At 40.7% G+C, this 16,438-nt stretch overlaps 1 protein-coding gene across 2 annotated transcripts; it reads right to left on the bottom strand.

The window, feature by feature from the left end:
* Positions 1-501: 501 nt before the first annotated feature.
* Positions 502-15,912, bottom strand: LOC119729756 (protein lifeguard 3-like). Of its 2 annotated transcripts, XM_038202483.1 has the most exons (12): positions 15,808-15,912; positions 14,634-14,931; positions 13,416-13,466; positions 12,018-12,103; positions 10,886-10,950; positions 10,473-10,526; positions 9,393-9,483; positions 8,336-8,373; positions 6,837-6,900; positions 6,046-6,177; positions 4,594-4,641; positions 502-3,523 (listed from the first exon to the last, which is right to left on the bottom strand). In XM_038202483.1, exons 2-12 carry the CDS (start codon positions 14,902-14,904, stop codon positions 3,374-3,376), a joined length of 1,050 nt encoding a protein of 349 aa, XP_038058411.1. In that variant the 5' UTR covers positions 14,905-14,931; positions 15,808-15,912; the 3' UTR covers positions 502-3,373. The 2 variants fall into 2 exon arrangements, with proteins under 2 accessions (XP_038058411.1, XP_038058413.1); XM_038202485.1 differs by lacking the exon at positions 13,416-13,466.
* Between the last annotated feature and the right edge of the window lie 526 nt (positions 15,913-16,438).

Genomic DNA, 16,438 nt, shown 5'->3' with positions numbered 1-16,438 from the left:
TCCTGTTTTGTGTTTTGTCTGCTGTACATGTTTAAAATAATAGTCGTTAATGTTCTTAAATTAAAAAAAAGGCGTTTTTGCACAAGCCTCAGCTTCTTGAAAGTGCCTCCCTGCCTTCATCTTGTATATATCATGTAATTATTATTTATCTATTTATTTCTATATGTATGTATCCTCCGTCTTTTTGTGACATTCATTTAGCATTACATTAAGTGTTTACATAAATGTATTATTCTTGTGTCATTATTACTGTTGAAGGTATGGAAATAAATGTTCTGTTGAATTAAATGTTCTTAGTTTTAGTTTTAGTTGTCATGCGAAAAAAAACCTGACAAAATGGCACACTTGGAAAATTCGTGATTAACATGCCAACGGATATTAATGCCCGTTATCACGCGTCTAACCAATGAAGGCAAGTCCGTTCATTGCAATTTTATGACAGGGAATAATTTAACCAGTATTTAAATAAATACGTCAATGACTACACAAGAGACAAAATAATTAGAATATACACGTGCAAGTCATTTATTTCTATCTTTAGTCGATATAATATCACAACGACGGATGAAAAAGGTTGACACAGTCTGGAAGTTTATTGTGAAGACTTTTAGGTGTTTAATGTCACTCTGAGAACAAAGCAAGAAAATCCAATCATGGAAGTATTGTAATCGCTATACACAAAAACTACACTCTTTATAAATGTACTCCAACAAATTATAATATAGGCCTATAAATATGCAATTATATATTGCTTGTTATGCCTCACTAATTGTTCAGTATATGGATATTATTATTCTTATTTGCAATACGCATAACGAGATAAGAGACAGTGGCCACCCAATGGACCGGCTCACATGGGCGTCGCCAGGATTTGTTCTAGAGGGCGCAAGCTCTCAAAATCCTTGTACTTTCTCTAGCATATTCTCAATGTATCATAGTTTTCGAGGGTGGGCGGGGACATTCCCCCCCCCCCCCCCCCCCCCCATTGACACCCCTGCGGACGCAGGTTTGATTGTAGGAACCAAACATAACCAGTTTTTTTTAATTTTAAATCTCCATATCTCCCGTGCGCCATAATCATGTTTACTTCATAACTCATGTATAGATGATGCGACTGCCAGTGTAAAACCTTTCTTTCCAAATTGACCCCTCAGCTAAGAAAGTCCTTGGTTGACGTTTATATACAAATTGTAGGTTTTTTTTGTCAATTTAAAGCAGACCTAACTCAATGTTTAAATCGTGCAAATTAATTTACTGAACTTCAACCAGAAAGAATTGAAAGACCATTAATGTGAATATAATACAAAGAAGGCTACTTGGGAACTCTGCTGCTGTAAAACTTAAAATCTTTCGAAATTATTTTTCCAGCAATGTTGACTTTTTCCCAGTCAGCAAGGAACGATTTTGTTAAGATTGTTGCAAATGCTACTGGAATCGCCGTCGGGTTTGTGTGAAACTTACTGTGCCAAGCTGCATCGGGTGCAATCGCAAAACTGTTTAAACTGTCTACGTTACATGTACGTACATAATAAGTCCATTAAAATTCTCCACTACAATTAAAAGTCTCTACTATAATTCTATATAATTACATTCCCGCATAGATTATCTTTCGATCCCACATTACAGTTTACATAAACGCAGCAACAACAAACATAAAAAGGCAACAACAAAACCCTGCAACATACCAAAGCTCACCACCTCAATAAAAAAAAAAAAGTCTTTGAACAAATTTTCAACTTACGAAATTTTCAATACAATATGTAACACTCAATATTCTTGGACAAATCAATACACGTAGTTATATTTTCACCGTTTAATTCTTTCCAAATTTTGGTCCCTTCCAAGAATATATCCTCACATCTGTGTTCTTCATCTGTGTGAAATTCATGTCAGCCCAGGCTAACCAAGGGATAATTGTCCCTACTGCTTTTTCATGTCCAAATTTGCAAGTCACTTGCACTACTAATAATTTTAAAAAGACACACGCAGCAACAATTATATCCCAACTGCTGTTTAATGTCCAATTTTGCAAGCGACCTGTACTGTTCATGCATCAGCAATCAATCCTATTTTGGGCCTACTTTTTTGACACTTTTTGGGCCTACGGTAAGTGAGACTTACGCAACACAGTAGGACCAGTCAAATTCAAGCTATATGTAATAGAACATTTTCCCCAATTAGCAGCCACCATACATTGGATAAACCATAGTTACACATTGCAACAAGAGAAACCTCTACTTATGAAAGATATATAATATACAGCAATAAAATATGTCACATAATTTGCACAAAAATAAGCCACTTATCCCTATCTTTAACAGCAAAATATAGAAACATTGTACAATGTATGTGAAATGGAACAATTCATGCTTCTTGTAAACATTTCACAGGTACACGATGCACATCAATGATAACAGTATAACATATATGGATACGACAATTTGTACTTTTTATAACTATAAAGTTTTATTTTACAACTTTCTTATCTGAAAATTTGTCGAGATTTAATGAAGGACGATTTAAAACACTTTACATTGTAGGCGTCTACATGCACATCGGTATAAATATTACACCATCAACAGACATTACAATTGATACTCAATGAATTTACCGTTGAAATCTTTTGTGATTTACTTAAAAGAAAACCACTAATTACCAAAAAATCACTCCTCAAAGTGAAGATAGGGCTGGTACCAAAAAATATTTTGAAATTATTCCGCCTGAAATGGTATTACTCAGAAGGAAACGATCATTGAAGGTAGTTTTAAAAAAATGTGCTCACGGGCAAACTTTTTTTACTGCATTAGCAAAGGAATCCAGTTACAAGACATACAAATTTATGCATATATGTATATTTTCTCAAAGTGTATAGTACTCATTGAGCTGAAATATCCACAGATTAGTTGCTATGCGCCCCACTTGCAATTTTGAGCAATTTTTTGCTTGAAGACAAAAAGCAACTGAAAGCATACTTTTGTTCGTGAAAATAAAAATGACGGTTCAACTTGAAACAAATCATGGTCCAATTCAAATTGTCTTGATCCTGCATTTGCAATCCAGATGTTAACTCCATGAAGCAATTCCCTTTAATCTATGGAGCCGAATCCCTTAAATTTCAACTTACATATAAGTTTAAGAATACCCTGGGTGGTCTTATTTTCTGTATTCACCTTTTCTTGACAAATAAATTTCCAAACACCAAACTTCTCTTGTAGCACAGTGCACCATTATCTGTTACTGCTTCAAATCCTAATCAATGTAAGTTCCATTGTACAACATCTAAGATCTTACGTAATCCATGAATGGGACTTACGGTTGTGGGTGTGACCATGCCTCCATTGTGGGGAGGGGGGAGGGTTTCAGTGGGCGGAGTTTAGCGACTGCCGCCCCCAACAAGGGACAGAATGATCAGGAAGATGTACACGATGTCTATGTACAGGTTGAGGGCGCCATAGATGTACTCCTCTTCACTCAACTGGTAGCGCTTTCCGCCGACCAGAAGCTGGGTGTCATAAGCCAGAAACTAGGAGGAAGAAGAGACAAAGGGTGCAGTAGAATTACTTGGTTACGACTTGCAATTACACTTGCATTTTTGAAAGCAGATGACACCACTTCCCTTTTGTTACTGCTGGCAACACAGTCATTAAATTTGGACACAGCAACAGCTTGGCTGAACAGTTGGTTACAATGAGTCAAGTTGAGATTATGATACCAGTTACTACTACATGTATAAGCAGAAAAAGTAGACAAACGAAGATGGTTCCATGCAGCCTACTCACAAGAGCCATACTTTCAATGTGTCTTCAAGCTGTTTCAAGCCTGTGTAGAGAAGATATCTTCCGAATGTACCAAAACTTTGATTATTCGACAGTCAACTGCATATTCAGATTGCATTTTGTTGTGTGCCGATTTCTGTGTGTACATGCTTGCTTGCTTGCAGCCGCCGTCACACGTGACGATTGGCTACCACTCTCACACATCTCTTGATCTCCTGCCTCCAAGCTGTTCTGTCCTGAGCCAGACACTTGGCATATACAAAGCTCTTTCCTGTCCAGTCTTTGATGTGTGTCCATAAATGTGCCAAAAAATCTGAGCACACCTGAGTGTTCAATCTACATGTACCTAGGGGACTATTGGTCTATATTCACAACATGTAATGCATTATGCATGACAATTTCTCTACCAAATCGGTAGATAAATGTAAAGAGAACATAAGCGTTCTCTGCGAGATAGTAAAGGTACTCGTGGCTTTGCCACTCACACTGGCCTCTTTTTGTGCGAGCATCCAGGGTGCCATGCATCCGGGTAGCCAAGCGCGCGCCTTGACTAAAGGCTGAGTGTGTGCATACACAGCAGCAATATAGCACTCAAGGGTCTTTCAAATTTCTCTATTTCACCATTAAAGGGATATGATTAAGAGAGTCACACATCCAATTCCAAGTTAAGAATTAGGTCCATGTTTTATATTGTGCCCAGTCGCACAAGCATGAGCTCCAATTGCCAGGAACTATTCCACAATGGCAAGTTGGGCACCAACAGAGGGCATCACGAGGCACAAATGTCAACTTGATCATAAATCATGAAAGAACTTACCAGGCTGAACAGCAAGGCGGCCAGCCATGCATACACAGTGTACAGGATCTGAATGACAAAGGGAAACAAAAAATAAACGAAATCAACTCACAAGTTCAGGCATACAGCATTTATTTGCTTACTTACACTGACAAAACCTTTGCTTCAAAATCAGGCTAGGACGTCACTTGGGGGGGCTTTCTCCCAACCATTACCCAGTACTATGAAATTGGACCCATAAACAGCTTAGTAGTTGGCCGTATACTTCAGAAAAAAGTTCTTGACAGCAATATATGCCTGAGGCTGGAGCTCAAGGGAACAACCAGAGTTGTAACGAGTCACTGATTTTTGTGACTCGAGTCGAGTCGAGTCATTTTAAAGAAGTGACTCGAGTCGAGTCGAGTCATTAGGTCAAGAAGGTCGAATCGAGTCGAGTCAAATATTTAGGTCGAGTCAATTCGAGTCACGAATATTTTAACACTATTTACCAAAATGTATAAAAGGAGGGCATAAATTTAGCCGGCGTTCGAATCCAAGAGGCTTTATAAGAAATCGCCCAAAGCCAATGATGAAACAACGAATTGGAAAATGTGTTAAAATCCGGTTCCTGAATAGTATTTTGTGCATTCCAGAACCATAAGGTGGGAGTCTGTGACACGTTGTATGTTTGTAAATGAACATAAAATTTGCCTTGTAAGTCTTTGCAAATACTTTTCGCAAAATTTTGCTTTTATTTTTGGGACTCGAGGCTTATTAGCATTCGCTCGAGTCGAGTCGAGTCTTTTGATGAGGGACTCAAGTCGAGTCGAGTCATTTGCTTGCAGTGACTCGAGTCGAGTCGAGTCATTTACCCATAGGGACTCAAGTCGAGTCGAGTCACCAAAAATTTTGACTCGAGTCGGACTCGAGTCGAGTCATTGACTCGAGTCATTACAACTCTGGGAACAACCAGGAACTGAGCCCAATTTCATGGACCTGCTAAGAGCAGAAATTTACTAATCGCAAAAAAAGCACTCAGCCGGCAAAACAAGGTTACCAGCCAAAATGTCAAGCAATGAATACTGCTTGTCACAGCTTCCCAGCGATTTTTCATTGGCTCAGCATACAGATTTGCTCAGCGATATTTTGTGCTTAGCAGCTCCACGAAATCGGGCCCAGTACTCACTTGGGCCAGGTGCTCATGTGGGCCCAGTGCTTATGTAGACCCAGTGCTCACTTGGGCCTCAGTTCTCATGTGGGTCCAGTACTCACTTGGGCCCAGTACTCACTTGGACCTGGTTTTCTTTTGGACCCAGAACTAACTTGGGCCTGGTACTCGCTTGAGCATGGTACTCATTTGGGCCCAGTACTCATCTTGGGCCCTGTACCCTCTTGGGCCTGGTACTCATTTGGGCGTGGTTTTCACTTGGGCCCAGATATCACTTGGGCCTGGCACTCATTTGGGCACGATACTCTCTTAGGCCCATTACTCACCTGACTGTAAGTGAAGATGGCAATGAAACCAAACAGGAAGAGAGACCAGGCAAAGATGAACAGGAATCCACCGCACGAGGTGAAGTCATACTTGGTCTGGATTGAGAAGAGCGTGATGCCAATGGTCACACCCTGGAAAAGGAACAGCACAAAAACATTGAGGTTTGAATTGAGAACAGTGTGATGCCCATGCTTACCCCCTCTGAAAGAAATGGTTTTGACTGATATCCAGAGTGGCTGCAAGCCCAGTAAAACTACGGGTGTGCATTTATGGGTAGTGCGGGAACCTGGTACCCGATTGAAAACAAAGGGTACCCGGGTACCCGTTTAAGAAACCCAACCCAACAATTCAAACCTTGGAAGTTTTCTGTTCACATTGTTCATAAACATAAATACTATGCGATAATACCTCCACATCAGTGTGTCAATGCAGCAATTCATGTAAGTACAGTGAGCTTTATAGCTTTATGGTGAAAAACTGCAGTTTCGCGAGCATCATAAGCATAAAATGTGTTTTGTTTTTCCATGTAGCCTGGTTTTCATTTTCAAAATTCCCTACAAATGACATTTGAAACCTTTTAGTTTCATTGTCTGAGAAGTTACTAAATAAGTTGTTAAGTTGGTTATGGGTTCCAGATTCCATAATCTGGAACTGGTTCCTGACACCGGCGGTCGGGTACTCTAGTACCTGGTTCCGATGCACAGCCCTATGTAAAACAGATGTACATCAAAATGCAAAGCTTTCTCTGTTTATCCTACAGCAGAAAAGAAAGGGTCAACCAGAAACTTACAGCGCAAATCGCCATGGCAATCAGAACAACCCTGCCTCCGCCATTGCCTTCGTTGTAGTAGAAACTGCAATTAAAAAATGAAAACATAATACTCTAGGAACTAATAATAATAATAATAATAACTGGATTTATAGAGCGCTAAATTGCCAAAGGATACAAGGCGCAGCCGTAGTCTAATTTGGAGAGAAAGAAGGCGCGGACTGCATTATGGCAGGCATTAAAGTCAAGGAACTTCCTGATCCGACTAAGGTTACGGATATGCCAGTTTAAGGATCGGCAGAGTTGAGTGATGCGGTTTGACATCTTCATGTATCGGTCGAAAACAACTCCTAAGTTTCTGACTGACAAGGAAGGATGAATTACACGGCCGTTGAGATCGAAGGTGATGTTTTGGAGACATTTGAAGTGAGTGGGTGAGGCTGCGATGAAAAAATTCTGTCTTGTCTGGATTCATCTTGAGTTTGTTTGTGACCAACCAGGATTGAAGTTCTCTAACACACTGAGATAAACAAAACAGACAACATTCAGCATCTCCAACTACAGGCAAGTTTGTCAAAAAAAATTGAGCAATCTTCTTAAAACTAAAAGACACTTACATGTCATGTAAAGACTTCCAGAGAAAACCCTGTTGGATCCAGAACACATTTTTCAGTGTTCTTAAAAGCTTGACGGAATTTAAAGGTACATCGGGTCATTTACATTTGTCGTAATCTCATGAAATGGACCGATTTAAGGGCTGTTAATTTATAGCCAACAGCATTCTATTCAGCTGTGCTGGAAAATATGAAAACACACTGTTCACTTTCAACCGTTAACCCTAACCCACCTCACTCCTCCAAAATCCTCCTGGCGGTTTTGGAGGATTCTAGAGGATTGAGGATGAATGGTGATTGAATCAAATGAGGATTCTGGAGGATTGAGGATGAATGGTGATTGAAGCACATGAGGATTTTGGAGGATTGAGGATGAATGGTGAATGAAGCACAAGAGGATTTTGGAGGATTGAGGATGAATGCATTTTGAGGCAGGACTGTCTGATGATTTTGAAGGATTTGGTGTTGGTTTTTATCCTTCATTTAAACACGAGTGCAAAGTTTTGGGATGAGGAGGATTTTGGAGGATTGAGGATGAATGCATTTTGAGGCAGGACTGTCTGACAATTTTGAAAAATTTAGGCGGAGTTGAAATATTTTGGAGGATTTTTGAGGATTGAGGATGGTTGTAAGCAACAAGGGCCTAGGGGGTTAGGGTTAAAGTACAGCTCATGGAATCCGTATTGCACAGAACCCATGGGTCACAGGGAGTGCCTTAGTAACGGCTCTGTCACAATTTCACAAGATGATTCACACCATTACTTACCTAAACTTACAATCAAGTTGTCTATTTCCTAATATATATTGGCAGTTTGTTTTGAGTGTTTGCAAATGATCCTATATGCCTTTATGCAAGGGACAATCAATAAGAGATGATTGAAGTGAAAGTTAAAGATGATTGCTTACCTAGAGATGGTACCAGTCATGTAGGAGAGCGCAAGAGTCTGTTGAGGCAAGACAAACGAAATAAAAATCAAACCGAGTGGAACGCCCATTTCAGATGCAATCGGGAACAACCAACTGATGTTAGGAGCAACTCAGGTTGACCCAGTAGACTTTGTTTTCCAGTTTTAATTTTGCATTGGCTAGAATTCTTGAATCTTTCCACACAACCGCAACAGTTTATCTTTCAAAATACAACTAGTTGCTCCTAAGTGCACCAAACATTGAACTGTTCATGTACTTAATTCACATCTTTTGACTACTCTGGAAAACCAGTCTAAAATGAGTGTAAGTGACAAAGCTAAGCAGCTAGATTACCAAGCATACCATGGAAGGACAGTAACCAGCTCAAGCTTTCTTAAGTCTAGTTAGCAAAATTGACTCAGTAAAATTTTGCCTTGAATGCAGGTTTGAAAGTCCCTTTTGGGAGAAACGGGTTGCCTACAAGTTGAGTTTGGGATTATCTGTAAAATGGGCTTCACTTAATGAACAGAATTAAAAGTTGGCAGAATACTACTATTATTAAAATTAAACTAGAAAGTTATATAAAACTTAAACAGCATTATAGATAACACAAAAGAACTTTGACAAGTTAAAAAAAAAAAACATGAGCAGAGTAGCTACTTGAAGCCATTATAAGATGGAATTTTTGCGTCGGGGTGATATAAATCAAATTAGGTTTTGCCCTTCACCGACGTTTTTTTAAACACCGTTAGCTCGGTGGTCGAGTGGTAAGACATCTGCACTAGAAAGCAGGAGGTCGTGGGTTCGAGTCCCACCCGAGTGATTTCTCCAACTTTCACTCGGGAGGTAACACACTGAGTATACAGTGTTTAAAAAAAGTCGGTGAAGGGCAAAACCTTACTTGAAGCCAGTTATGAAAGTCTATTTCAATAAAATGAATACAATATTTTTTTCCTTCGTAAACTTTCAATTCAAATCTGGAACCCAAGAAAAGTGGTGCTAAAAGTACTGACTAAGAAATGAAAAGAAAAAATAATTTGAAAGTCTTATCTCTTACAAAGATGACGAGAGCAATGAAGTTGTGGGGTGTCTTGCGACGGAAATCTGCACAGCACACCAGCACGATATACACGAACAGGAAGACGCCACTGTGGCAAACAATGAAAGGAAAATGCAAATTAACATAAAATAATATCACAGTAACTTTGATTGAGCAAACATCTCATTTTTCTTCCTCCTTTTTGCATTTTTGGCCAAACTTCATATTCTACATGCACCTAGGGGATTTGGTTGGCAGTGTGTCGTTGCTGCGTTTCTCCACAGAAAATGAGGAAATATTTTTAACTTTTTGGGGGGACTGTGACTGTAAGGTTTTTTGTGTCTGAATAATCATTGTGTGATTCTGACATTTCCAATACAGACCTTTTGCGTGGCAGCCATATTGGAGGAAACTGCTTTTGTTCACGTGCGATGGGCAGGAGTAGACCTTTTACGTATTTATTGTAACTGAATTACAATATCCGCCTCAAAAAGTAAAGGAAATATAACCGCTGGGATGGGTTTTGTCGATGGATCAATCTTGGCTGAATCACTGAACATTCATGTGGGGTGAGGGGTGGGTGGGACTGGGGGAGGGGATGCATGCTTCACGCAGTGCATGTAAACCAATAGACACACTGTGTGTCCATCCCATTGCAAGGGCGGATCCACGGGGGGGGGCCATGGCCCCCCCCCCCCAAAACGAAACCAATTTTTTTTTTTTTTTTTATGTGACATCGCAATAAAGGCAGGCAATGAGTACACCACCATCTTTTCCTCAAAAAAACATTGGTTAAAGTGGTCAGAAATTGCCTCAGATCGCACCACAGAGCATCTAGAATCCAAACAATTTTCGGGGCCCTTAAGCGGGCCCCGAACCCCACGCCGTAATTTTTTTGACCCACTTTTTGGGGGGACAAATTTTTTTTTTTGGCCCCCCCCCCAAAATTGTGTTCTGGATCAGCCCTTGTCCCATTGGGGTACTGGAATGTGATCACAAAGTGCCCCTACTGGTCGTGTACGGAGTCTATAGTTATGCACATCCCTTCAAGCTGAGACATCACTCGCAACGAGTCTGTTATATACTGAAAGGACTTACTATGATGCCCAATAGACGGCCTGGTTGTTTCGAACATAATACCTCACGGGCTCCCTGTTGGGAAACAAAGGCAAACCAAGGCAGTTGATTCTAAATGGCTAAACACGTTTACAGTATGTGATGAACTTTGTGGTAACAAGATTGTGAAATGAAACATCCCCTCCTGTTATTCGCACAGAAACTTAACTTATTATCTACACAGGTATTATGAAGTCAAGTCAAGTATTAAATCTTTATTATTTCCCACGGGGGTGATTTAAAAAGCTCGCATACAATAAAAACATCGAAACATTATTAAAAAAAAAAATAATAATAATAATACCACTACACTTTGTAAACTGACTAAAATTCCACTAAAAAAACAATTATATTTGAATAAAAATTCTGGGACATGTCTTGGCCTAATGACTTACACAAAGACGAAAAGGCACACAGTTCCAAAGGTGACAGCAAGCTGAGCGGTCAGAATCAGATAGACCTGGCACAAAGGAAAACAAATTTGTTTGTAAAATCAAGTCATTTTTTTGGGAAGTAATCAGAATTGGCCAGAAAGCAAACTAGTTGTGAATGTTCACTCACCTAAGTACTAAAATGGCTCGTCGTGTTTAACATAATGAGCCACGTCATATCATGTCTATGTGATTTTCCATTCGAAATTAAGATAACTGATGACGAATAGCTGTTTTTTAAACTATTAAACTCGTTACGGTCAGCGGGCATTTGCAGTGGCTGCATCTACACTGTGGAACAGGCTTCCCCCACACATCCGAGACTCACCCTCGATAAACTCATTATAAACCCAGTAAAAAACATACTTATTCACACAGCAGAGAGCGGTTTGAAACACCCGCAGAGAGTGGTTTAAAACACCCGTAGAAAGCGCTTTATAAATGTAATGTATAATTATTATTACGGGAAATTTGGCAACAGCCATTGTAAAACTGTCATCTTCTTCTTCCAAGATGTTCCTGCGCCCTGCACCATCCCTCTCATCACACTCCTCCTTTGGTCCTTCCCCCTGCTCCAATCCAGTCTCTTCATTCCCTTTTGATCTTCACCTACTGCTACACTCCTTCGGTCAGTTGCTCAAAAATTCTTGAAATCCATCTTGAGTATATTGTGCTTATGGAGAACAATTTGTTCAACAAATTCTAGACATGGCTGAAATGGCTGAGCTGCTTTGTTCACAGCTGTTAACCCCCGGCATCACTTCAATTGGGCTTAAGGTTAAGGTAAAGGTAAAGGGACGAACCTGTGTTCACAGGAACGGAGTGCTTTCGAAGCGATTGGGCCAGATTCGAGTCCACGAAATGCTGCTGTGGGGGATCGCCACACCTCCTCCACAGCGAGTCTGTTACCTTCCCAGCATTGAATAATGCCGGTACCCATTTAACACCTGGGTTGAGAGGAGTAATTGAGGTAAAGCGCCTTACTCAAGGGCACAACACGCATGGCCACGGCGGGGCTCCAACCCACAATCTCTCAATCATGAATCCTATGCTCTACAGCTAGACCACACGTACCGCTAGACCACATCGGGCTTACCTTGAGGATAAACTTGCGTCTGACAGACTTGTCGGTCAGGCCTCCTCCAGCTGTGAAGCCCTCTACATCGTCAGACGGCGAGGTCCCTGAAAAGTTGAACCATTTGCCATTTTAGTAGTGAATTCCTGTACAGTTAAAATTCCCATGTTGTCTGCTCGTATTCACTATAGCTATGTTAATAAGAGTGAATTATTGTTTAGCAATGTTGCTAACGACTGAGATGTTGCTGGTTAATGCTCCACATGGCAAACTGTTACAAAATCACATCTGATGCATGTACAGGGACAAAACACAGTGACACGTCACACACACACAAAATGCAGTCAATAAAGTATATCACATTTACACAGTGACAGCAAGCATGTGCTCTTGTACGTTATGTAACTGCTTACTTTTGAGTCTGGCAAGGGTTATTTACCCGTACTGCACCTCATACATATTCATAAAACGCCCTTTGTTCATTGGTTGAAATTCCCAATTTCCAATGTGTCAGGGAATTAAAGCCAGCTATGCTGCATGCAGGACACACATAATATTGCCCAACGGGTCGGTACAAGGGAAGCAGTACTTCAAGATTAGCTCCCAGACTCCCACCTGTGCCACAGAAGCCAATGTCAGTGAGGTTAATGATTGTACCATATACAAAAACCTTTAAGAAGTTTGTTTACTTCGAATTAAGTTAAAAATGTATGAGGTGCAAGAAAGCAAACACAACATGGTTTATTTTGAGGAAGATGTGCAACATTACTGGCCCCTCATTGTTGACCGAGTTTGACTACCTCCCAATGATGTAAATTCTATGGACTTCATCTCTCTCTTATGTACGCATGGAGGATGAGGTGGACTACTGTCTTGATGGATTTGATGAATTTTGTACATTTAAGAATTTTCTTAATTAAAACACCAAACGGATATGTTCAATGTTATGACAAAAACTGTGACAAACTACCGATTAACTGTTTTTTTTGTCATCATGTAAATCGTCGCTTCAGTGCAACAAGGTTGTAACTCCATTCTGCAACAAAGTCGTATCTCGCGAGACTACTTTCCGTACAAGCAGGTCATATCTTGACGTCCGTTAACTTTTTGTATACACCCAGGTTCTTTCAAGTGAGATACAACTTTTGACATTCTGAAACACGCGTATCTGTACGACCCATTTTAGGAGATACAACCATGTTGCACGGACATGACGAAATGAAGCAATATCAATCACATATAAAAAAAAAAAAATCAATCAAAGCACATTTTTTTAAAATATGGTCCACGTCTTGCACACACAAAAGTATTTAATGTCAAAAATATAATAAAATGACAATAATGGGGTTATGAAGATACATTTAGAGACACACATAATTGACAAAGGAGGGTCAAATCACACATGGGTATAGTGCTTACTTCCTGTGTTGGGGGACCAGGCTTCCCCCCTTGGAGTTTCAACAGACACACCTGCATGGGGACCAGTTAAAACAATCGTCAACAACAAGACTAGGCAAGTCTAGCAAAGCTGGTCCCAGAGTGCAAAATATTCTATTGAGGTGATTCAGAACGGCTATACTACACAATATCTACACAATGCGCCAGGTTTATCCCTTCATTTTGTTATGGGTCATCCCGTACGATAACACTTCGCAGCTGACAAGTAACCCAGTCTGTGAGTCCGTCAATCTGTGAGACACATGTTGGTTCAAAGAGGAGACAAGGTTTGTCCTTGATGAGGACAAGCAAAAAGTGCACTGCACTTTTATCGTTTCTCTTGAAGGGGGAGGCGAGTTGTGCTCAAAAGTGGTAGTGGATTCGCCAAAAGAAGCCAGACATTTCTTCATGACAAACTTTACTTAAAGACTGAAACGTTGTGATCATTCAGAAATGCACTATTTAGATCTAATTACCGGCAAAGAGTTATTTTACACAACATTTTCTGAACTTGTACATATACTGATTGTTGTTTCCAACTACAGTCTATGATGCTAGTCTATGAATGTGTAATACATGTATAAGAAATTTTTTTTGGTAAGGCAGCAGCACGCTAAATGCTCCAATCTATAACAAATTAGCTCGAGTTGTCTACTGACACTCATTCAAATGGGCCATGTTTTGTCGACCGTAAACTTGAAAAATGGACTCTCCATGGCAAACTCTTGGTGGTGCACTGCATTTTGAATCGCCTGAATTCAACTCGATAATTGAGACAAGAGTGTGAAATGCTTAACTCTTTCGCTACTGAATTTAATTTCTCGATTTGTTCACGTTTGTACGTAATAAATCGCTGGAAATTCCGCCGTGTGTCGATGTGGACGCCGCCATCTTTAAATGTCTCTCTGTAAACAACCTGCTCAAAATAACCTGCAGCAGACCCCGGCGAGACAGAGAGCCCTTGGCAGCGGCTCAAACTAGGGTCAGAGATTATACAATATAAATTATGTAAATAAGGCACACGTCATGGGGATACCCTTGTTTATTAACAGTGACGTCACCGAGCCGCTGCCAGCGGCTTGCCGTACGACATGTACAGTTTTTGTGCGCCGCTGTCAGCGGCTCGCCGTAGCGAAAGAGTTAATGTGGCAAATTTCTAGAGGTTTAAGCATGTTTATCCACATCAATGACGACACTCACCATAGCTAGCGGTGGTTGCTTGCGGCTGTGGCTGTGGCTGTGGCTGCGGCTGATATGCTGTGCTTGGTGGATAGGCTTCACCAGGTGGGTAAGGAGCACTGCCCTGTGGTGGGTAAGGAGCACTGCCCTGGGGTGGGTAAGCCGCTTGGGGTTGGTAGCCGTAGCCCTGGGGAGGGTACCCTGGCTGTGAGGGAGGGTAGGCTGGGTCAGTGGCGCCCACTGTGGCTTCATCGTAGGATGGAGGTGCAGAGGGGGCTGTTGGCGCTGCCATAGTGGTCGTTGTCAACAGTTATCCAATCTTAAAAGCCGAACAAATCCACAAGTTACTATTGGCATACTCTGTAATTAATGGTATGGACTCCTGACATATACATGCACATCTTCTGATCAATCTAGGCCTACTGAACCACTCAAATAGAGGGTTTTTCCGAATGTTAAATTTGAATGCATTTGTACACCGACGACACCTGATGTTCATGCGTGAAGATGATATGGCTTAGCATTGTCAGTTTGTGCAAATTCAGGATTAGCCTAGTAAATAAATAGTAGGAACCAGTACAGTACGCACGCACACACGGTGTCCTGCCCAAACTCCAAAGGGTTCTCAAAAGTGGTAAAAACGTGCCCTCTTTTGTTGGCGCATACACACGGAGACCGTAAGGTGTTCCACGGTAATATTGCAATCTTGCCGACAGCGCGATTTTACACGCGCGCCGTTGATGAGTAGGCATCTCCAATGGAAAACTTTAGCGCTTTCAAGTCATCATGTGTTTTTTTCCAAAATGGGCCCGCGTCTAGCAACGTGTGTTCTTTTTGCCCCATGAACAATATGGCATGTATGGCGCATATTACTGTGAAACATCAAATCGACATAATCCACAGAAATGAAACGAACAACATTAACATGTCATCATTCAAAGTTAATAAAAATGAAATAGACATTGACATGACATTGACATATTAAATGACAGACAACAGACAAAAACCATGGACAGACCAACCAAGGTACCAAATAATTTAACACAATATGTTTATATTAAAAAAGTGCTCCATATTATTTTACGCTATAGTATTACTATTAGTGCTATGCAGTTACTAGATTTCAATATTTCTTCGAAGAAACCAACAAATCTACAATAAATGCGAAGAAAAATGGCGTTTAATTCACACTTACAACAACGAGCGTCTTCCGTGAAGACCATGTAAAAAATACATGCAATGCAAGTCGGAAGCCCAGATTCTGGCCGTTTTACTGTACATATAGGTTACTTCTTTTCCGTGGTGCCAGACTAAATCCCGGATGTACAACCTTGCGCGCCCAAATCGGTTTTTTTCTTTAAGGCTACAGCTTGGACTTTCATACTGACACACTATAGAACATCCATAGCCTTTGACAAAAATGCCCCGACACGGAAGTTCAATGACACGGATATTCCATGAAGGCATGACGTAATGGCAACAGTTACTGGGGAAAAAACCCGCCGCCCTCCTAACCTTCACTTCCAAATAACGATTTTAAAAATGTGATAACTTTAAAAAAAAGAAGAAGATAATTCCCCACATGATGCTGTAGGCTATTTTTAAGCTCTGGCAGCAGCAGTGATGTCACTAGATGGTCGGTCGGTCCGTCTGTCTGTCCCCGAAAATTGACTAAAAAATATGGTGTTCGTATGCCATTGGCGTCACATTTCTAAGCTCTGGGCAGGGATAATTCTGATTGATTTCAAGCAAGACTTTCATCGAAGACTTCTTGCAACACGGCCAGAGCTTATTGTGCACTCGCATCTGTATTTAGAACCCTTTTG

Source organism: Patiria miniata, unplaced genomic scaffold (assembly GCF_015706575.1).
Source record: "Patiria miniata isolate m_02_andy unplaced genomic scaffold, ASM1570657v1 HiC_scaffold_21, whole genome shotgun sequence".
Taxonomy (NCBI): Eukaryota; Metazoa; Echinodermata; class Asteroidea; order Valvatida; family Asterinidae; genus Patiria; species Patiria miniata.
The sequence above is the reverse complement of the archived record's forward strand: the minus strand, read 5'-3'. Positions and strand labels throughout refer to the sequence as shown.